We start from the raw sequence: 23,236 nt of genomic DNA, 5'->3' as shown, positions 1-23,236 counted from the left end.
ATTATTCGTCTTGCTGTCATTTTTTTACATCACGAAAACCTGGCATTTGAACAGGGGTGTGTAGACTTTTTATATCCACTGTACTGTGTACTGTGTGTATATCCTGTGTGTGTATCCTGTGTACTGTCTGTGTATATACTGTGTAGATCCTGTGTGTATATAGTGTATACAGCGTTTATATCCTGTGTATATACTGTGTATACAGTGTGTATATCCTGTGTATATAGTATGTATATCCTGTGTGTATATACTGTTTGATAGTGTGTATATCCTGTATGTATATCCCGTGTACTGTGTGTATATAGTGTGTATACTGTGTGTATATCCTGTGTACTGTGTGTATATCCTGTGTGTATATCCTGTGTACTGTGTGTATACAGTGTGTATATCCTGTGTGTATATCCTGTGTACTGTGTGTATATAGTGTGTATACTGTGTGTATATACTGTTTGATAGTGTGTATATCCTGTGTACTGTGTGTATATACTGTGTATACAGTGTGTATATCCTGTGTGTATATCCTGTGTACTGTGTGTATATCCTGTGTGTATATAGTGTATATCCTGTGTATATACTGTGTATACAGTGTGTATATCCTGTGTACTGTGTGTACACAGTGTATAGAGTGTGTATATCCTGTGTACTGTGTGTATAGAGTGTGTATACAGTGTGTATATCCTGTGTACTGTGTGTATATACTGTTTGATAGTGTGTATATCCTGTGTGTATATAGTGTGTACTGTGTGTATATACTGTTTGATAGTGTGTATATCCTGTGTATATCCTGTGTACTCTGTGTATATACTGTTTGATAGTGTGTATATCCTGTGTACTGTGTGTATATCCTGTGTGTATATCCTGTGTATATCCTGTGTACTGTGTGTATATCCTGTGTACTGTGTGTATATCCTGTGTGTATATCCTGTGTACTGTGTGTATATCCTGTGTGTATATCCTGTTTGATAGTGTGTATATCCTGTGTGTATATCCTGTTTGATAGTGTGTATATCCTGTGTGTATATCCTGTGTGTATATCCTGTGTACTGTGTGTATATCCTGTGTGTATATCCTGTGTACTGTGTGTATATAGTGTGTATATCCTGTGTACTGTGTATATCCTGTGTGTATATCCTGTGTACTGTGTGTATATAGTGTGTATATCCTGTGTACTGTGTGTATATAGTGTGTATATCCTGTGTATATCCTGTGTACTGTGTGTATATACTGTTTGATAGTGTGTATATCCTGTGTGTATATAGTGTGTACTGTGTGTATATCCTGTTTGATAGTGTGTATATCCTGTGTGTATATCCTGTGTACTGTGTGTATATATCCTGTGTGTATATCCTGTGTACTGTGTGTATATCCTGTGTTTATATCCTGTGTACTGTGTGTATATATCCTGTGTGTATATCCTGTGTACTGTGTGTATATAGTGTGTATACAGTGTGTATATACTGTTTGATAGTGTGTATATCCTGTGTACTGTGTGTATATATACTGTGTATACAGTGTGTATATCCTGTGTGTATATCCTGTGTACTGTGTGTATATCCTGTGTGTATATAGTGTATATCCTGTGTATATACTGTGTATACAGTGTGTATATCCTGTGTGTATATCCTGTGTAATGTGTGTATATCCTGTGTGTATATAGTGTATATCCTGTGTATATACTGTGTATATAGTGTGTATATCCTGTGTATATCCTGTGTACTGTGTGTATATAGTGTGTATATCCTGTGTACTGTGTGTATATATCCTGTGTGTATATCCTGTGTGTATATCCTGTGTACTGTGTGTATATATCCTGTGTGTATATCCTGTGTACTGTGTGTATATAGTGTGTATACAGTGTGTATATACTGTTTGATAGTGTGTATATCCTGTGTACTGTGTGTATATATACTGTGTATACAGTGTGTATATCCTGTGTGTATATCCTGTGTACTGTGTGTATATCCTGTGTGTATATAGTGTATATCCTGTGTATATACTGTGTATACAGTGTGTATATCCTGTGTGTATATCCTGTGTACTGTGTGTATATCCTGTGTGTCTATAGTGTATATCCTGTGTATATACTGTGTATACAGTGTGTATATCCTGTGTACTGTGTGTATATAGTGTGTATATCCTGTGTACTATGTGTATATACTGTGTATAGAGTGTGTATATCCTGTGTGTATATCCTGTGTACTGTGTGTATAGAGTGTGTATACAGTGTGTATATCCTGTGTACTGTGTGTATATACTGTTTGATAGTGTGTATATCCTGTGTATATCCTGTGTACTGTGTGTATATACTGTTTGATAGTGTGTATATCCTGTGTGTATATAGTGTGTACTGTGTGTATATCCTGTTTGATAGTGTGTATATCCTGTGTGTATATCCTGTGTACTGTGTGTATATAGTGTGTATATCCTGTGTACTGTGTGTATATAGTGTGTATATCCTGTGTACTGTGTGTATATCCTGTGTACTGTGTGTATATCCTGTGTACTGTGTGTATATAGTGTGTATATCCTGTGTGTATATCCTGTGTACTGTGTGTATATAGTGTGTATATCCTGTGTACTGTGTGTATATAGTGTGTATATCCTGTGTACTGTGTGTATATATCCTGTGTACTGTGTGTATATAGTGTGTATATCCTGTGTACTGTGTGTATATAGTGTGTATATCCTGTGTACTGTGTGTATATAGTGTGTATATCCTGTGTACTGTGTGTATATATCCTGTGTACTGTGTGTATATCCTGTGTACTGTGTGTATATCCTGTGTATATCCTGTGTACTGTGTGTATATAGTGTGTATATCCTGTGTACTGTGTGTATATAGTGTGTATATCCTGTGTACTGTGTGTATATAGTGTGTATATCCTGTGTACTGTGTGTATATCCTGTGTACTGTGTGTATATCGTGTGTATATCCTGTGTACTGTGTGTATATCCTGTGTACTGTGTGTATATAGTGTGTATATCCTGTGTACTGTGTGTATATCGTGTGTATATCCTGTGTACTGTGTGTATATCCTGTGTACTGTGTGTATATAGTGTGTATATCCTGTGTACTGTGTGTATATAGTGTGTATATCCTGTGTACTGTGTGTATATCCTGTGTACTGTGTGTATATCGTGTGTATATCCTGTGTACTGTGTGTATATCCTGTGTACTGTGTGTATATCCTGTGTACTGTGTGTATATAGTGTGTATATCCTGTGTACTGTGTGTATATAGTGTGTATATCCTGTGTACTGTGTGTATATCCTGTGTACTGTGTGTATATCGTGTGTATATCCTGTGTACTGTGTGTATATCCTGTGTACTGTGTGTATATAGTGTGTATATCCTGTGTACTGTGTGTATATAGTGTGTATATCCTGTGTACTGTGTGTATATAGTGTGTATATCCTGTGTGCTGTGTGTATATAGTGTGTATATCCTGTGTACTGTGTGTATATCCTGTGTACTGTGTGTATATAGTGTATACAGTGTGTGCTGACGTGAAGCTGGAGGCCTGGTTGATCAGGACGCTGTAGTCTTCTGGGAGTTCGATCAGACGGTTCGACTCTCTGGGGAACCTGACGATGGCTCCGCCCCCCTGCAGTGTCTGTCTCACACCTGGATGACAACACCACCTGTCACAGACAAGCAGAGGTGTGTTGGACAACAGACATGTTAGCGTGTACTAGGGGTGAGAATCTCTGGGCACCTCACCATCCCATTCAGAGGCCAACGATTTGATTAGAAAGCCATTATCGATGCATCCCCATGCAACAAATTAAATCTGCGTTTGCTACTGAGAGTTTCCTCGTCACTTCCTACTTTTGTGATAATCATTAAAGAAAAGGAACAGGTAAATTACCTTCGCTAATATTGTATTATTATCATTTTATTTGTCACAAGTAGATATGACTTTCTATGACCACAAAGTCCTCCCTGTTACAGGAGGTGAGCACATCCCTGAAAACAGTGAACTGTCGCCGATAAACAAATACAAAGCTTTCAACACATCACGGCTAGCGGTCTGTGGGATAGTATCTTACGTTTCATACAGAGACGAACACACTAGGAGGAAAACCAGAGGCCGTGGACAAACAAGGTCGCTGCTGTATTTATGCCAAGACGACGTTACGTTCAGTGTTTACGTAGCCGCTACCGTGTTAGCCTAGCTTAGCTCTGAGCGAGCCGAACGCCAACATAAGCTTTTTTAAAGTTATTTTCGTATCGACTTAACAAACCATGACTTCGGACTGTTTACTAATCGTCGTTACTTCGGCATACTCTACATCCTTAAATTGTAATGACATCACAACGTGTTTTTGATAGCGACCGATGAGACTTACCGATCCCCCTCCGGGTAAAGCTATAAACTTGGACTTTAGTTTCCCGGTGGGTCTGGGACTTCCACAACATGGACAAAGCAGTAAAAGTGTTTATTTCGGCCATGAATGATGAGACCATATCGGTGTAAATGTTCTCTCTCATTCGTGTCTGTTATGTGCAAAGCTTCCTACTGTCCGGGCGCTGCATTTCTGAGTTCCGCCTTTAGCGTTCCGTAAACAATACAGAATAAAAATAATTGTTTTTTGATATTTGTGATAAGATTCAGAATCGTCCACATCGCGATGCATCTAAGAATCGATTCCCTCCCCCCACACCTACGGTGCACCTGTATATTATATATGGGTGTGTGTGTTACCTGTGTATGAGTGGCTCCAGCAGTGTGTGTTGACTTTGGTGGAGTTGCAGCAGGTTGGAAGGCAGACTGAGGTAACTACACAGAGACTCCCAGTGGCCAGGACCTGCAACTACAACACACACACACACACACACACACACACACACACACACACACACACACACACACACACACACACACACACACACACACACACACACACACACACCACACACAACACACACAACACACACAACACACACAACACACACTTAAACCCAGTAAATGTGAGTCATTTCTTTCTTACGTTTGGCTTGTGAGGAGCAACAGAAAAGTGTTCCTCTCTGCACAAGGAGACTTTTCATGGAGATGGAATCGCAAATCTCTGATGTCACCAGACGGACTCTGGTCTCATGAACCAATGAGCACAGATAACGGCGGGTTCATTTCTTATTGTTCTCATTGGTTTAAAGCAGGTTTGAATGAAAGACTCAACATGAAAGCTACTGGTTATGTCTCCAAACAGAACCACCGACGGTAGTTTCCAGGACGACACGTGGACACAACATGACATCATCAGGCAGGAGATGATGACATCACTGGGAGCTTCAACAGATGGAGGAACACCAGTGCACCTTTGCAGGTTAGACACACACTGTGCGTGTGTGTGTTCAGTGTCTTAATGTGTGCGTTGTTACCCAGCATGTCAGCAGGTGGCGCCGTAGAGTTCAGGTAGTGGAAGAAGAGAGCAGCAGCTCGGAGGAACGGCAGGACGCCGGCTTTAACACAACGAGACAGCTGCCAGCCAGAGGTGACTTCAGGTAAAACACTGGTCCACACACACACACACACACACACACACACACACACACACACACACACACACACACACACACACACACACTGTTCATTAAACTAAACACATAACTAAACAATATATTAAACAAATAAATACACCTAAATTTAAGTTAATAAAGGGTTTTATATTTTCCTGCATTTATTAAATTATTGATGTATTTATTTATTTCCATAATTATTTGATTATTTATACACTAAGAAAAGTAGAAATTTAAATAAATATATAGCGAAAAAATATATAAATAATTCTTCATTACTTTCTTGAACATTGTTCTCTTGATATATTCTTTTTTAGCATAGGTCTATTTTTAATTGATCATGCTTATTTAATGAATTATGTTGAGCCTCCATATTAAATCTCCTTCTGGTGATCAGTAAAGCACTGATCAATATCAGCTCACCAGTTTACCACATTACATCCTTTCACTGCCTCGTTAATTCCGTTTTCATCACCTGCAGCATGTTAATACCTCATCTGTGACACCTGTCTGTCTGGCTGTCTGTGTGCTCACCTGCCCAGGTGTTTCCTCAGCATGTTGTAGAGCTGGCAGGTGAGCTCCTCTTCCTCTGATACCCCATTATCTTGATCCATACACACCTCCTCTACAGACACACACACACACACACACACACACACACACACACACACACACACACACACACACACACACATACAGGTTAGATGTTTGTGTGTGTGTTTGCATTAATAATGTGTGTGAGAGACAGACAGACACACCTGTTGTGGAGGTGAGCAGGACCTGAACCAGGTGAGCTACCGTGACCAGGTGAAGTAGTTGGAGGTGGGCTGAGTCCACCACGCTCTGTCCTGATTGGTCCAGACTGTGAACTGAGCTGTATGACAACACAGTGTAAACCTGCAGGGAGGGAAACACAGTTAACCGGATCTGAATATGAACTGGACAGAAGGTGAAAGTTAGCCGAATAAAATGAATTAGACAGGATTAAATCCCTGTTAGACTCCAGATAGACTGGATTCAGACTAGACTAGATATACACTGGATATGAACTAGGTATACACTGGATATGAACTAGGTATAAACTGGATATGAACTAGATATAAACTGGATATGAACTAGGTATACACTGGATATGAACTAGGTATAAACTGGATATGAACTAGGTATAAACTGGATATGAACTAGATGTAAACTGGATATGAACTAGATGTAAACTGGATATGAACTAGGTATACACTGGATATGAACTAGATGTAAACTGGATATGAACTAGGTATAAACTGGATATGAACTAGATGTAAACTGGATATGAACTAGGTATACACTGGATATGAACTAGGTATAAACTGGATATGAACTAGATATAAACTGGATATGAACTAGATGTAAACTGGATATGAACTAGATATAAACTGGATATGAACTAGGTATACACTGGATATGAACTAGATATAAACTGGATATGAACTAGATGTAAACTGGATATGAACTAGGTATACACTGGATATGAACTAGGTATAAACTGGATATGAACTAGATGTAAACTGGATATGAACTAGATGTAAACTGGATATGAACTAGGTATACACTGGATATGAACTAGATGTAAACTGGATATGAACTAGGTATACACTGGATATGAACTAGGTATAAACTGGATATGAACTAGGTATAAACTGGATATGAACTAGGTATAAACTGGATATGAACTAGATGTAAACTGGATATGAACTAGGTATAAACTGGATATGAACTAGGTATAAACTGGATATGAACTAGATGTAAACTGGATATGAACTAGATGTAAACTGGATATGAACTAGATGTAAACTGGATATGAACTAGATATAAACTGGATATGAACTAGGTATAAAATGGATATGAACTAGGTATAAACTGGATATGAACTAGGTATAAACTGGATGTGAACTAGGTATAAACTGGATATGAACTAGATGTAAACTGGATATGAACTAGGTATAAACTGGATATGAACTAGATATAAACTGGATATGAACTAGATGTAAACTGGATATGAACTAGATGTAAACTGGATATGAACTAGATGTAAACTGGATATGAACTAGATGTAAACTGGATATGAACTAGATGTAAACTGGATATGAACTAGATGTAAACTGGATATGAACTAGGTATACACTGGATATGAACTAGATATAAACTGGATATGAACTAGATGTAAACTGGATATGAACTAGATGTAAACTGGATATGAACTAGATGTAAACTGGATATGAACTAGGTATAAACTGGATATGAACTAGATATAAACTGGATATGAACTAGGTATAAACTGGATATGAACTAGGTATAAACTGGATATGAACTAGGTATAAACTGGATATGAACTAGATGTAAACTGGATATGAACTAGGTATAAACTGGATATGAACTAGGTATAAACTGGATATGAACTAGATGTAAACTGGATATGAACTAGATGTAAACTGGATATGAACTAGATGTAAACTGGATATGAACTAGATATAAACTGGATATGAACTAGGTATAAAATGGATATGAACTAGGTATAAACTGGATATGAACTAGGTATAAACTGGATATGAACTAGGTGTAAACTGGATATGAACTAGATGTAAACTGGATATGAACTAGGTGTAAACTGGATATGAACTAGATATAAACTGGATATGAACTAGATGTAAACTGGATATGAACTAGATGTAAACTGGATATGAACTAGATGTAAACTGGATATGAACTAGATGTAAACTGGATATGAACTAGATGTAAACTGGATATGAACTAGATGTAAACTGGATATGAACTAGATGTAAACTGGATATGAACTAGATGTAAACTGGATATGAACTAGGTATACACTGGATATGAACTAGATATAAACTGGATATGAACTAGATGTAAACTGGATATGAACTAGATGTAAACTGGATATGAACTAGATGTAAACTGGATATGAACTAGGTATAAACTGGATATGAACTAGATATAAACTGGATATGAACTAGATGTAAACTGGATATGAACTAGATGTAAACTGGATATGAACTAGGTATAAACTGGATATGAACTAGATATAAACTGGATATGAACTAGATGTAAACTGGATATGAACTAGATGTAAACTGGATATGAACTAGATGTAAACTGGATATGAACTAGATGTAAACTGGATATGAACTAGATATAAACTGGATATGAACTAGGTATAAACTGGATATGAACTAGATGTAAACTGGATATGAACTAGATGTAAACTGGATATGAACTAGATGTAAACTGGATATGAACTAGATATAAACTGGAAATGAATTTCTGGAACTCACCAGCAGGTGAAACATGTCGATGTCGAGGATACAGAGAGTGTTTTCTACCTGAGAGTCTGGAACCAGGGCTACAACACACACAGCTCACAATGATTAGAAATACAGTGTCCACTTAGACCAGGCCATCTGTACCGTGTCCAAGCACATTTGAGCCCCAAAATCTGGTTAGTTTGACTAGTGAGTCCTCCATACCAGTCCACTTCCCCGGCCCTGGAACGGTTGCTCACGCAACATGGTCATGATATGTAATCGCTCATTATTATATAGACCTCCACCCAGACCAGTAAGTCGTGGTCTCTGTGTTGCTTCTTGTTAATAAGGAAAGGAGGACAAACGTGCTTCGTCACGGTATGGGACAACTGGTCCTATTGTGTGCGTGTGTGTTTGTGTGTTTGTGTGTGTGTGTTACCTGCGAGCAGCCTGATGAAGTGTGTGTGAACTGTTGTTGGTGGAGCTGCAGTCCAACAGGCTGAACTGAATCTGGTGAGAGAGCTCAGACAGTCATCCTGTAACACACACACACACACACACACACACACACCCACACACACACACACACACACACACACACAGTCAATGTGTTCATGTTGTCATGATCTACCTGATGTGAACAGGGGTTCATATTTTATTTATTTATATACTGTCTGCATTGAGCTCTGCTAAATGTGTGAGATTTAGAATTATACAATACAAGATCTGAAATGGAGTGTATAGAACCCAACCCCTTTACAACCCATATACAACCCCCGTACAAACCTTATACAACCCCCATACAACGCCTATACAACCCCTTTACAACCCCCGTACAAACCCTATACAACCCCCATACAACGCCTATACAACCCCTTTACAACCCCCGTACAAACCCTATACAACCCCCATACAACGCCTATACAACCCATATACATCCCCCGTACAAACCCATATACGGCTTTGGAACGACCTGCCCGCGGAGATAAGGCTTGCTGAATCATTGTCATCTTTTAAATCTCTTCTTAAAACTCATTTTTATAGACTTGCCTTCCTGTGATGCCGTCTTTTTATCTTTTTATCTTTCTATCTTTTTATCTTTTCATCTTTTTATCGTTTTATCCCTTTATCCCATTATTTGTCTTTCTTTGCAAGCACCTCACATTCATTTACAAGCTAATAATAATTTCCTCTGTACATTTGTTGTTGTTTTGCTTTTACTGTATTTGTGTGTACTGTGTCAAAGCACTTTGTTAACTGCTGTTTTTAAAGGTGCTATACAAATAAAGTTATTATTATTATTATTATTATTATATACAACCCCCGTACAAACCCATATACAACCCCCGTACAACCCCCATACAACCCCTATACAACGCCTATACAACCCCTTTACAACCCATATACAACCCCCATACAAACCCATATACAAACCCTATACAAACCCTATACAACCCCCATACAAACCCATATACAAACCCTATACAACCCCCATACAAACCCTATACAACCCCCATACAAACCCATATACAAACCCTATACAACCCCCATACAACCCCATATACAAACCCTATACAACCCCCATACAACCCCATATACAAACCCTATACAACCCCCATACAAACCCATATACAAACCCTATACAACCCCCATACAAACCCATATACAAACCCTATACAACCCCCATACAAACCCATATACAAACCCATGTACAAACCCCATACAACCCCCGTACAAACCCTATACAACCCCCGTCCAAACCCTATACAACCCCCATACAAACCCATATACAAACCCTATACAACCCCCATACAACCCCTATACAAACCCCATACAACCCCCGTACAAACCCTATACAACCCCTGTACAAACCCTATACAACCCCCATACAAACCCATATACAAACCCCATACAACCCCCGTACAAACCCTATACAACCCCCGTACAAACCCTATACAACCCCCATACAAACCCATATACAAACCCCATACAACCCCCGTACAAACCCTATACAACCCCCATACAAACCCATATACAAACCCTATACAACCCCTATACAACGCCTATACAACCCCATATACAACCCCCGTACAAACCCTATACAACCCCCATACAACCCCTATACAACACTTATACAACCCCCGTACAAACCCTATACAACCCCCATACAAACCCTATACAACCCCCATACAACCCCCGTACAAACCCTATACAACCCCCATACAAACCCATATACAAACCCTATACAACCCCCATACAAACCCCATACAACCCCCATACAACCCCCGTACAAACCCTATACAACCCCCATACAAACCCTATACAACCCCCCTACAAACCCTATACAACCCCCATACAACCCCCCTACAAACCCTATACAACCCCCATACAACTCCCATACAACCCCTTTACAACCCCATATACAACCCCCGTACAAACCCATATACAAACCCATATACAACCCCCATACAAACCCTATACAACCCCCCATACAACGCCTATACAACCCATAAACAACCCATATGGCTGCCTGTCTGCGTTGGTACACCTCCCTCCCCCTTACCCACTCCCCTGGTGCAGGTTGTTCTCATGTTGTTAAGTATGTTCATATGTTGCATTGTTGCAGAGGTTTTTTCCCGGTCCCATACTGTGCTCCCTCACAGGAACACAGTCTGAGAGCAGCCTTTTTTTCTCCTCCCCTTCCCTCTTGTCCTCCCCCCTTTCTACCTACTTTTACCGACTGGTTATCCCGTTATGTCTGTCTACTATGTACTGTATGCTGTATATGTACGGATGGGTGATCCTGCAATTTCGCTGTATTTACTCGTATAATGACAAATAAAAGTCTATTCTATATACAACCCTATACAACCCCCATACAACACCTATACAACCCATAAACAACCCATAACACCTGCTGGGACTAAAGTTACATGTTCTGTCTGCCCTGTAACACACCTGCTGGGACTAAAGTTACATGTTCTGTCTGCCCTGTAACACACCTGCTGGGACTAAAGTTACATGTTCTGTCTGCCCTGTAACACACCTGCTGGGACTAAAGTTACATGTTCTGTCTGCCCTGTAACACACCTGCTGGGACTAAAGTTACATGTTCTGTCTACCCAGTAACACGCCTGCTGGGACTAAAGTTACATGTTCTGTCTGCCCTGTAACACGCCTGCTGGGACTAAAGTTACATGTTCTGCCTACCCAGTAACACGCCTGCTGGGACTAAAGTTACATGTTCTGTCTGCCCTGTAACACACCTGCTGGGACTAAAGTTACATGTTCTGCCTACCCAGTAACACGCCTGCTGGGACTAAAGTTACATGTTCTGTCTACCCAGTAACACACCTGCTGGGACTAAAGTTACATGTTCTGTCTGCCCTGTAACACACCTGCTGGGACTAAAGTTACATGTTCTGCCTACCCAGTAACACGCCTGCTGGGACTAAAGTTACATGTTCTGTCTAGCCAGTAACACGCCTGCTGGGACTAAAGTTACATGTTCTGCCTACCCAGTAACACGCCTGCTGGGACTAAAGTTACATGTTCTGTCTAGCCAGTAACACGCCTGCTGGGACTAAAGTTACATGTTCTGTCTGCCCTGTAACACACCTGCTGGGACTAAAGTTACATGTTCTGTCTACCCAGTAACACGCCTGCTGGGACTAAAGTTACATGTTCTGCCTACCCAGTAACACGCCTGCTGGGACTAAAGTTACATGTTCTGCCTACCCAGTAACACGCCTGCTGGGACTAAAGTTACATGTTCTGTCTAGCCAGTAACACGCCTGCTGGGACTAAAGTTACATGTTCTGTCTGCCCTGTAACACACCTGCTGGGACTAAAGTTACATGTTCTGCCTACCCAGTAACACGCCTGCTGGGACTAAAGTTACATGTTCTGCCTACCCAGTAACACGCCTGCTGGGACTAAAGTTACATGTTCTGTCTAGCCAGTAACACGCCTGCTGGGACTAAAGTTACATGTTCTGTCTACCCAGTAACACACCTGCTGGGACTAAAGTTACATGTTCTGTCTGCCCTGTAACACACCTGCTGGGACTAAAGTTACATGTTCTGTCTGCCCTGTAACACACCTGCTGGGACTAAAGTTACATGTTCTGTCTGCCCTGTAACACACCTGCTGGGACTAAAGTTACATGTTCTGTCTGCCCTGTAACACAGCTGCTGGGACTAAAGTTACATGTTCTGCCTACCCAGTAACACGCCTGCTGGGACTAAAGTTACATGTTCTGTCTAGCCAGTAACACGCCTGCTGGGACTAAAGTTACATGTTCTGTCTAGCCAGTAACACGCCTGCTGGGACTAAAGTTACATGTTCTGTCTGCCCTGTAACACGCCTGCTGGGACTAAAGTTACATGTTCTGTCTAGCCAGTAACACGCCTGCTGGGACTAAAGTTACATGTTCTGTCTGCCCTGTAACACACCTGCTGGGACTAAAGTTACATGTTCTGTCTAGCCAGTAACACGCCTGCTGGGACTAAAGTTACATGTTCTGTCTAGCCAGTAACACGCCTGCTGGGACTAAAGTTACATGTTCTGTCTAGCCAGTAACACGCCTGCTGGGACTAAAGTTACATGTTCTGTCTAGCCAGTAACACGCCTGCTGGGACTAAAGTTACATGTTCTGTCTAGCCAGTAACACGCCTGCTGGGACTAAAGTTACATGTTCTGTCTGCCCTGTAACACACCTGCTGGGACTAAAGTTACATGTTCTGTCTACCCAGTAACACGCCTGCTGGAACTAAAGTTACATGTTCTGTCTAGCCAGTAACACGCCTGCTGGGACTAAAGTTACATGTTCTGTCTAGCCAGTAACACGCCTGCTGGGACTAAAGTTACATGTTCTGTCTGCCCTGTAACACACCTGCTGGGACTAAAGTTACATGTTCTGTCTGCCCTGTAACACACCTGCTGGGACTAAAGTTACATGTTCTGTCTACCCAGTAACACGCCTGCTGGGACTAAAGTTACATGTTCTGTCTACCCAGTAACACACCTGCTGGAACTAAAGTTACATGTTCTGCCTGCTGTTGTTTCTGATGAAGCCTCTGATCGATTAGCTGATCCGACACACCTGATAGAAACACAGCTAACTCCATGCTGACTAGCTTTGACTATTGATCAGCTCTCTCTTTTGTTACCTGTCGGCAAGGTAAACTTCCAAACAACGGCTTCTCCTCATCCATCAGGAGGCGCTCTGCAAAGAAACACACTGTCAGCAAGACCAAGAGAGGGAGAGATGGGGAGAGAGAGGGGGGGAGAGAGAGAGATAGAGAGAGAGAGGGAGAGAGAGAGAGAGAGAGAGAGAGAGAGAGGGAGGGAGGGATGGGGAGAGGGAGAGAGGGAGAGAGAGAGAGAGGAAGAGAGAGAGAGAGAGGGATAGAGAGAGAGAGAGAGAGGGAGGGAGGGATGGGGGAGAGAGAGAGAGAGAGAGAGATGGAGAAAGAGAGCGAGAGAGAGAGGGAGGGATGGGGAGAGAGAGAGAGAGGGATAGAGAGAGAGAGAGAGAGAGAGAGAGGGATAGAGAGAGGGAGGGAGGGATGGGGAGAGGGAGAGAGGAAGAGAGAGAGAGAGAGAGGGATAGAGAGAGGGAGGGAGGGATGGGGGAGAGAGAGAGAGAGAGATGGAGAGAGAAATAGAGCGAGAGAGAGGGAGGGATGGGGAGAGAGCGTGTGACGGCGTTGCAGCAGTGCATTGTGGGTACAGTTTATCTGTTGGTGATAAATGTTACAACTAGCCTCAAGCTAACTTCCCGTCTTGTTGTCCAGCTGATGATGAACGTGAAGGAAATTAGCAACACTTAAGGTGGACTGACCTTTAAGGTGGATCAGCACTATTCTCCTCTAATCGGCAAGCTGCTTTATTATCTCTAATATTTACTTAAACTGTGTAACTGAGAGCAGTTTAACATTCATTATTACACAGCTACCCTGTGATTAATAAACAGTCCTAATATATACTTATATGTTGACCTGTGACCTCTGAGGTGTGTGTGTGTGTGTGTGTGTGTACCTATACTCTGGATGGTGTAGGCGCAGGTAGACCAGCTCAGCACCGGGATTCTCTGGTCCTGCTCATTGGGGTTCACCTTCAGTCCCACCTTGTAGGTTGACATGCTGAAGGTGGTGATCATCTCACTGATGCTGCTGGAGAACGGGTTCCTGAGGGAAGACAGCAGCATCAGCACCTGATGACATCAGCACCTGATGACATCATCCAAGTGTGTTCTGACAAATTTTAAATGGTATGAATATAAACAGTTGCTGACTCACTGTGGAGTGAAGTCGATTCTGAATCCTTCAGGAACACCAAGCTCCACCCCTTCTGCTCCACCTGAAACACACACACACACACACACACACACACACACACACACACACACACACACACACACACACACACACACACACACACACACACACACACACACACACACACACACACACACACACACACACACACACACACACCACAAGTTTATTTATGAACAGAAAGAAAAAATTAACAGTCACGTTTGAGTCATGGGACTCCACCCTCTAAATGTTAACAGGTGACTGACCATCAGACTGCTTCTTGTAGGCAGAGTGTAGCGCTGCTATTTGCTGACTGGTTGTTTTAAGCCACGCCTCCAGACTGGGATGATTGACACTAAGAGAGAAAAAACACCTGAGGTGAGTGTGTACCTGGGCAGGACCCTGGGAGGCCTCTCTTCTCAGAGGATTAGCATGGATAATAGATGGTATAACTTTGTTATGATTGTAATCTTCCTAATTGTAACTATTTTCTTGTTTCGTGTTCAAAAGATTACGACTGAACTTACAGATGAAGTTGGATGCTTAGCTGCTCCATCGTTTGTTGTGTTTGTCAGAGAATGACAAAAAGGGAGATGTGTGATGGGAATTGTTTGATTTAGTAGTTTATTATAGTTTAATTAGTAGTTTAGCTTGAACTTTACCTGTCCTCCCTTTTACCTTGCACTTATATAACATGTTATTAGCTTTAGAATGAACTGATAGACGTCAACAAACTGGCTACAGCCTTGGACAAAGTTCACCAACTACACAAACAACAGACTGATGCTTGCCTGAGGACACGGAGGACACACGGAGGACACATGGGGGACACACGGAGGAAACACAGAGGACACACAGAGGACACAGACATGGAGGAAACACGGAAGAAACACAGAGGACGCACAGAGGACGCACAGAGGACGCACAGAGGACGCACAGAGGACGCACGGAGGACACATTGTCTGTTTACAGTCTGTCTATAGTGATTGTTCCATTCTTATTGGACTCCTTCCTTAATAAATTACTCAAAACTCAGTTAAGTGTAATAGACTTATTTCTCACCAGGAAATCATACACTAATTTCCACCACATGTACCTGTCGTTAGGTGAGTGTGTACCTGTCGTTAGGTGAGTGTGTACCTGTCGTTAGGTGAGTGTGTACCTGTGGTCAGGTGAGTGTGTACCTGTGGTTAGGTGAGTGTGTACCTGTGGTTAGGTGAGTGTGTACCTGTCGTTAGGTGAGTGTGTACCTGTGGTCAGGTGAGTGTGTACCTGTGGTTAGGTGAGTGTGTACCTGTGGTCAGGTGAGTGTGTACCTGTGGTCAGGTGAGTGTGTACCTGTGGTTAGGTGAGTGTGTACCTGTCGTTAGGTGAGTGTGTACCTGTCGTTAGGTGAGTGTGTACCTGTGGTTAGGTGAGTGTGTACCTGTGGTTAGGTGAGTGTGTACCTGTGGTTAGGTGAGTGTGTACCTGTCGTTAGGTGAGTGTGTACCTGTGGTCAGGTGAGTGTGTACCTGTGGTTAGGTGAGTGTGTACCTGTCGTTAGGTGAGTGTGTACCTGTCGTTAGGTGAGTGTGTACCTGTGGTTAGGTGAGTGTGTACCTGTGGTCAGGTGAGTGTGTACCTGTGGTCAGGTGAGTGTGTACCTGTGGTTAGGTGAGTGTGTACCTGTCGTTAGGTGAGTGTGTACCTGTGGTCAGGTGAGTGTGTACCTGTGGTCAGGTGAATGTGTACCTGTGGTCAGGTGAGTGTGTACCTGTGGTCAGGTGAATGTGTACCTGTGGTCAGGTGAGTGTGTACCTGTGGTCAGGTGAGTGTGTACCTGTCGTTAGGTGAGTGTGTACCTGTGGTCAGGTGAGTGTGTACCTGTGGTTAGGTGAGTGTGTACCTGTGGTTAGGTGAGTGTGTACCTGTGGTCAGGTGAGTGTGTACCTGTGGTCAGGTGAATGTGTACCTGTGGTTAGGTGAGTGTGTACCTGTGGTTAGGTGAGTGTGTACCTGTGGTCAGGTGAGTGTGTACCTGTGGTCAGGTGAATGTGTACCTGTGGTCAGGTGAGTGTGTACCTGTGGTTAGGTGAGTGTGTACCTGTCGTTAGGTGAGTGTTTACCTGTGGTTAGGTGAGTGTGTACCTGTCGTTAGGTGAGTGTGTACCTGTCGTTAGGTGAGTGTGTACCTGTCGTTAGGTGAGTGTGTACCTGTGGTTAGGTGAGTGTGTACCTGTGGTTAGGTGAGTGTGTACCTGTGGTTAGGTGAATGTGTACCTGTGGTCAGGTGAGTGTGTACCTGTGGTTAGGTGAATTTGTGTGGGGCAGCAGAGGGATCACAGTGTTGCTTAGACACTCGCAGAGCGGACACAGGAACTCTCCGTTCTCCACATCGTAGCTGGTGTGACCTCGGAGGCGCTGCTGACGTCTCTGCTCCTTTAACTGAACCGCCTCAAAGTACCTGAACACGCACAATCATTTGTAGAATTATTATTATTGTTATTCTTGTGATGAATCATTTTGTTGGATGGGTGTCCTCTGCATGGCGGCATGTTTTCAGTGAAGCTGCAGTCTTTCACCTCTGCCAGCAGGTGGCGTGCATGATGTGTCCACAGCTGGCGGTGTGGATCCCCAGAGGCAGGTTGGGGTGCATGAACAGAGGGTCGTGATGTTCTGTAACACAGTCACACATCTGTCAAACAACACTGGTTAACACTGATTGGCTGCTGTATTGATGATGTCAGAGTGAGGCCCCCACACCTGGGTCAGGTAGGATATGGTGGCGGTTTTTAGACAAAACCATGGACCTCTGGATGAACGCTGCCAGAACCATGGCTCTGCCGTGCGCCCTGACTTCCTGCTCTTCCTGACACAGTATACAGGTGACCAGCTGACGGTGCTCAGCTCCGCCCACCCTCCTGGGACCAACACATACCTGTGTCACACAGGTGGACTCTGAAGTGGGAGGACTGGGAGAGGAGGAGGGGAAGACAGAGCAGAAATATCAGCTGTGAGGAGAACAACCAGCATTAGTTACAAAATTGCTGTATCGAGCTGCTGTAAATTCCTGAATTTCCCCTAGGGGATCAATAAATTAAGTAAGGAAGTAAGTAAGTAAGTATCTATCTACAGATTCAGGATCAGGATATAGCGAGAAAGAAAACAATAACACGACACACAACAGAAATATTCTAAAACATACAGATTAAGTCTCTTCATAGACTTAATTAGAACAGAGTTCCAGTTTTTTTATTGGTACATTAAACAGGTGTACATGTGTGTCCAGAGGTGTGTACAGTTGTACAGAGGTATGTACGGGTGTGTACAGAGCTGTGTTCAGGTGTACAGGTGTGTACAGGTTTTACCTGATCTCTGCAGCAGCAGACGTCGATGCTTCCAGCTCCTCCAGACTCTGCTGGAAAAGTTCTTTGTTCTCGTTGATGAAATGTTTCTGCATCTCAGACATCTGGGCCATGATCTTCTCCCTCCGGAGACGAGCCATCTCCGCCTTCCTCTTCCTCTCCGCCTTGTCTTTGTCTCGCACCGTCTGCAGGCAGAATGAATGGAGACAGCTCATCAATACATGTCATTGTGATAACAACAATACACATAGATTATTAGCTATTAAAGAACTAGTGCGTCTCACCTCCTCCGGTCCTTGTCCCTGGCAGACGGTGACGCTGAAGGTGGAAGACGTTCGTTCTCTCATTGTTTTGATGTTTGCAACCATCTGAACACACAAACATCTACATCAACACCTGGACCTTTAATCATTAGCCCCTTCTACGCTGCCTTTTCGTTGCAGGAGTATTAGGTCTTTTTTTCCGACCTGTCATCAGTGTAAACCCTCACCAAAACGGAGAGGGGTGACAGGATATTACGCCTCTGAGACGGCAGCGGAGGTCGTCACAGAGCGCAACAGAGGCGAGACGAGGCGAGCCGGCGTTCTTTGTGAACGGAGCGAGCCACAGAGGTGGAAAAGACGTGATGTGATGGAGACGTGTTACCAGGGCCGACGCACCGCCGGTGGATTTAACAAGCTCAAAGGTAGATCCAACGAAGTTAAAACGCCGGTAGTTGCTTGTACGAGGCAGCCATTATATGCATCGACATATTTTGATGCACAGCAACTTTGCTTGTTGAAGAGTTGTGTAAATATGCGAGACGAGCAAAAGTTCACCTTTCATAGTCGTTTGTATGCCTCGAGCTAACCGCAAAGTTCTTTATAAATGGTGTGATCAGGCCGTGTTTTTGACTCTCCTTTCCGTGATTACGGTGGAATCGTCTGTGTAAAAAGGTCTAGTGATGGAGGCAAAACACAGCGTAGTGGTCTGTGGTCGTCTTGGGGACGGACTTAACAAAGCATGACGTCGGACTTTTTACCAATCACTGTTAATTCGGCATGATTTTTATCCATTTATTGTAATTAAATCAATTAAAACGTTTTTTTTTATTTCAGAGCATAGCGACCACTGCTGTGGAGCAGCCGATCTGTGACTTACTACACACTACCTGAATACTCCATATAGTCTGGTTCTAATAATGGGTGTGGTTCTCATAAAAGGTCGGGTTCTCCATCCTTCGGATGGATTAAACATCACAGCGTTACTGTGTTGATTAATTTGATGCTTTTAAGAGAACAAACAACATGTTTTCAATCAACCTTCAGAGCAGCTAGACAGGAGACAGATAGACAGGTGAGACATCAGAGAGACATCAGAGCTCACCTTGAGGATCCAGGTGATCATGTCTTTGTGAACCTCCAGGTGAGGAGCATTCTGTAGGCTCTCCAACAGAGCCAGGACACTACCTGAAGTACTAGGAGCCTCACCTGGACCTGGACAATGAAAGGTCAAAGGTAACTTCCTGAAACACTAATACAAAATAACAATACTTAACAGTAAATACTTAAGGCCCCAACACACCAATCCAACGACCGATCGTCGTCAGAAAAGGCAGTCGGACTATCAGTCGGTCTCCGTCTCCCCGACGCGATCAAAAAAGCCGATGTGGAATCGGCTTAAAAGAACGCAGACGGCTTTGATGGCGGCCGATGGCACAGAACACACAGTCTTGGTGTGTCAGGGTCTTAATACAAAATAAGAATACTAACACTAAATAATAACTCTATATACTAAAATTAAAAACTAAATACTCATACTAAGATAAAATAAATAAAAATGATGTGTGTACCATGTTTATTTACTGTGTGTGTGTACTGACGTGTGATCTTGAAGGTGTAGTTAAAGGTGACATCATCTTCTCCACTGCTGTTCTCCAGCTGCTGCTGCTCTTCCAGAAGGGCCACGCCCACCAGGTGGAGCACCTGTACACAGTATTTATACATGCAGTACTTCTGCATGCAGTATACACCAGATTTATGCACACAGTGTAGAAACAGAGTACACAGACAGACTGCAACTCTCTCCTGGCCGGACTCCCGGCCTCTGCGATTAAACCATTGCAGCGTATCCAGAACGCTGCAGCACGCCTTATCTTCAATCTACCCAAATTCTCCCATGTGACCCCCCTCCTCCGTGACCTCCACTGGCTCCCTGTTGCAGCACGCATCCAATTCAAGACGATGACACTGGCCTTCAGGGCCATCAATGGAACGGCACCCATCTACCTTCAAACACTGGTCAAACCTCATGCCCCGAAGCGAGCACTTGGCTCCTCTACTTCAGCTGGCCGGCTGGTACCACCATCGCTGAAATCAAACAAATGTCGCTCAGCAAAGTCCAGACTCTTCTCTGTTCTGGTCCTCAGTGGTGGAACGAACTAGCGACCAATGTCAGGACAGCTGAGTCACTGCCATCTTCCACAGAACACTCAAGACTCACCTGTTCAGACTTCATCTCGACTCTACATAGCATGACCCACACAGTAAGAAAAACAAAATTCCACTTCCATGTTCTGTAGCTCTTTGATCATAGCACTGTTGTACTTAAGGTTTGCTGAACAGCTACTACTTTACTCAGATGAGGACCAAACACTTGTTTCTATTTTTTCACTCTTACTTTATCGGCAATGATATTTTGAGGTTTCTTTCTTTTGACAAATGTACTTATTGTAAGTCGCTTTGGACAAAAGTGCCTGCTAAATACCCTAAATGTAAATGTATATATAAATAAATTAGGGCTGTCAAAATTACAGAGACTAACTAATAAACGCTGTCGGCTCTGTGGACGTTTGGGTATAAAACCAAAATGAAACAATGAATAAATGACTGCGATCAAATGCAGTGACACACTGCAGCAGCGTGACGTTCACCTCTCAACATGGAGCCTGATAACAATCACCATAGAGCCTGATAACAACCAGACCGGGTTGTGGACCAACACCAGAGAACAGCAGCAGTGATAGATGTACCTATAACAAGTCCTAGGAACACTAAGATCCGTATGGCCCCTCAGACTCCCAGGCCTCTGGTAGAGGACCTGAGCTTAAAGGAGGAAACACAAGACTGCCCATGGGGCAAGAGAGAGTTTTTTTTATTTTTGTTTTTGTGATGTAAGACCAGTGTTTGTCTTACCCTCTGCAGCATGGACTCTGTCCAGCCTCCCCCGCTGGGCTCCACAGCCCACTGGAGGATGGCGCCCTCTACAGACAGCAGGACGTCACACTGCAGCAGGTTGACCAAGCTAGCAAACAGAGGACAAAGAGGAGGGGGGGCAGGGGGGGGGAGGGCTGACCACACAAACACACACACACACACACACACACACACACACACACACACACACACACACACACACACACACACATACACACACACATTACCAAACTAAGACAAACTGTCATCATCATCACACAGATGTGACAAACAGGTGTGTTTACCTGTGTCTTCTCCGTTGTGTCTCCTCAGCTTCCTCTGAGCCTCCTCAGCCTGAAACATGACATCACACACTGTTACCATGAGGTCACACAGCGTTACTATGATGTCACAGTGTTACTATGACATTACAAACCATTACTATGAGGGCTGAATGATTTGAGGAAAATATCTATTTGTGATTTTTCTGACAGATAAGAAAAGACCTTGTTTGACATTGTTCTTTGTTTACTAGATTTACATTCAGTTTAAATGGCAATCGCAGATTCAATTAATTTTTTTCCCAAATGTCGTGTTTCCCTTTTAAATTTTTCTAAATTCTGTGTTTTACGATTTAAGAGCATTTTTTATGATGTCACACACTGTGACAATAAGCTCCTCATCAATAACCTGATCAGTGTGCGTACCTTCGACTGGTCAGCTCTGCTGTAGTGATGAAAGTACAGGTTGAAGTGTTTGTTCCATTCAGGACGTAGTTCATACAGACCTCGACCCGTCACACCCGGCTTCCTGTAAACACAGTAATACAGTATAAAGTCAGTACTACAGTCAGAACTACAGTCAGTATTACATTCAGTATTACTTTCAGTATTACTGTCAGTTCTACAGTCAGAACTACAGCCAGTATTACATTCAGTTCTACAGTTAGTATTAGAGTCAGCTCCAGTCAGAACTACACTCAGTATTACAGTCAATACTACAGTCAGAACTACACTCAGTATTACAGTCAATACTACAGTCAGTATTACACTCTGTATTACAGTCAGAACTACAGTCAGAACTACACTCAGTATTACAGTCAGTACTACAGTCAGAACTACAGTCAGTACTACAGTCAGTACTACAGTCAGAACTACAGTCAGTATTAAAGTCAGTACTACAGTTAGTATTATAGTCAGAACTACAGTCAGTACCACAGTCAGTACTACAGTCAGAACTACACTCAGTACTACAGTCAGAACTAAAGTCAGTACTACAGTCGGAACTACAGTCAGTACTACAGTCAGAACTACATTCAGTATTACATTCAGTATTACTGTCAGTTCTACAGTAGGTATTACAATCAGTACCACAGTCAGTATTACAGTCAGAACTACAGTCATTATTACATTCAGTATTACATTCAGTTCTACAGTCAGTATTAGAGTCAGCTCCAGTCAGAACTACAGTCAGTATTACAGTCAGAACTACAGCCAATATTACATTCAGTATTAAAGTCAGTTCTACAGTCAGAACTACAGTCAGAACTACACTCAGTATTACAGTCAGTACT

At 42.7% G+C, this 23,236-nt stretch overlaps 1 protein-coding gene across 1 annotated transcript in view; it reads right to left on the bottom strand.

Moving 5' to 3' along the window:
* ubr2 (ubiquitin protein ligase E3 component n-recognin 2) overlaps positions 1-23,236 on the bottom strand; it is a 54,741-nt gene that overhangs the window by 5,518 nt on the left and 25,987 nt on the right. The window contains exons 23-43 of the mRNA XM_084021407.1: positions 22,371-22,473; positions 21,969-22,017; positions 21,664-21,818; positions 20,352-20,454; positions 19,856-19,965; positions 18,775-18,858; positions 18,494-18,675; positions 17,889-18,097; positions 17,708-17,801; positions 17,428-17,589; positions 15,410-15,498; positions 15,123-15,183; positions 14,863-15,011; positions 13,992-14,047; positions 9,260-9,356; positions 8,851-8,918; positions 6,280-6,418; positions 6,056-6,146; positions 5,384-5,514; positions 4,707-4,815; positions 3,508-3,642 (exon numbers count right to left, since the gene is read on the bottom strand). Coding sequence (XP_083877533.1) covers positions 3,508-3,642; positions 4,707-4,815; positions 5,384-5,514; positions 6,056-6,146; positions 6,280-6,418; positions 8,851-8,918; positions 9,260-9,356; positions 13,992-14,047; positions 14,863-15,011; positions 15,123-15,183; positions 15,410-15,498; positions 17,428-17,589; positions 17,708-17,801; positions 17,889-18,097; positions 18,494-18,675; positions 18,775-18,858; positions 19,856-19,965; positions 20,352-20,454; positions 21,664-21,818; positions 21,969-22,017; positions 22,371-22,473 — 2,376 coding nt within the window. The remainder of the gene's footprint in view (positions 1-3,507; positions 3,643-4,706; positions 4,816-5,383; positions 5,515-6,055; positions 6,147-6,279; positions 6,419-8,850; positions 8,919-9,259; positions 9,357-13,991; positions 14,048-14,862; positions 15,012-15,122; positions 15,184-15,409; positions 15,499-17,427; positions 17,590-17,707; positions 17,802-17,888; positions 18,098-18,493; positions 18,676-18,774; positions 18,859-19,855; positions 19,966-20,351; positions 20,455-21,663; positions 21,819-21,968; positions 22,018-22,370; positions 22,474-23,236) is intronic.

This window comes from Eutrigla gurnardus, assembly GCF_963514095.1.
Source record: "Eutrigla gurnardus genome assembly, chromosome: 11".
Lineage (NCBI taxonomy): Eukaryota > Metazoa > Chordata > Actinopteri > Perciformes > Triglidae > Eutrigla > Eutrigla gurnardus.
Note: the sequence above shows the minus strand (reverse complement) of the source record. Positions and strands in the feature narration are given on the sequence as shown.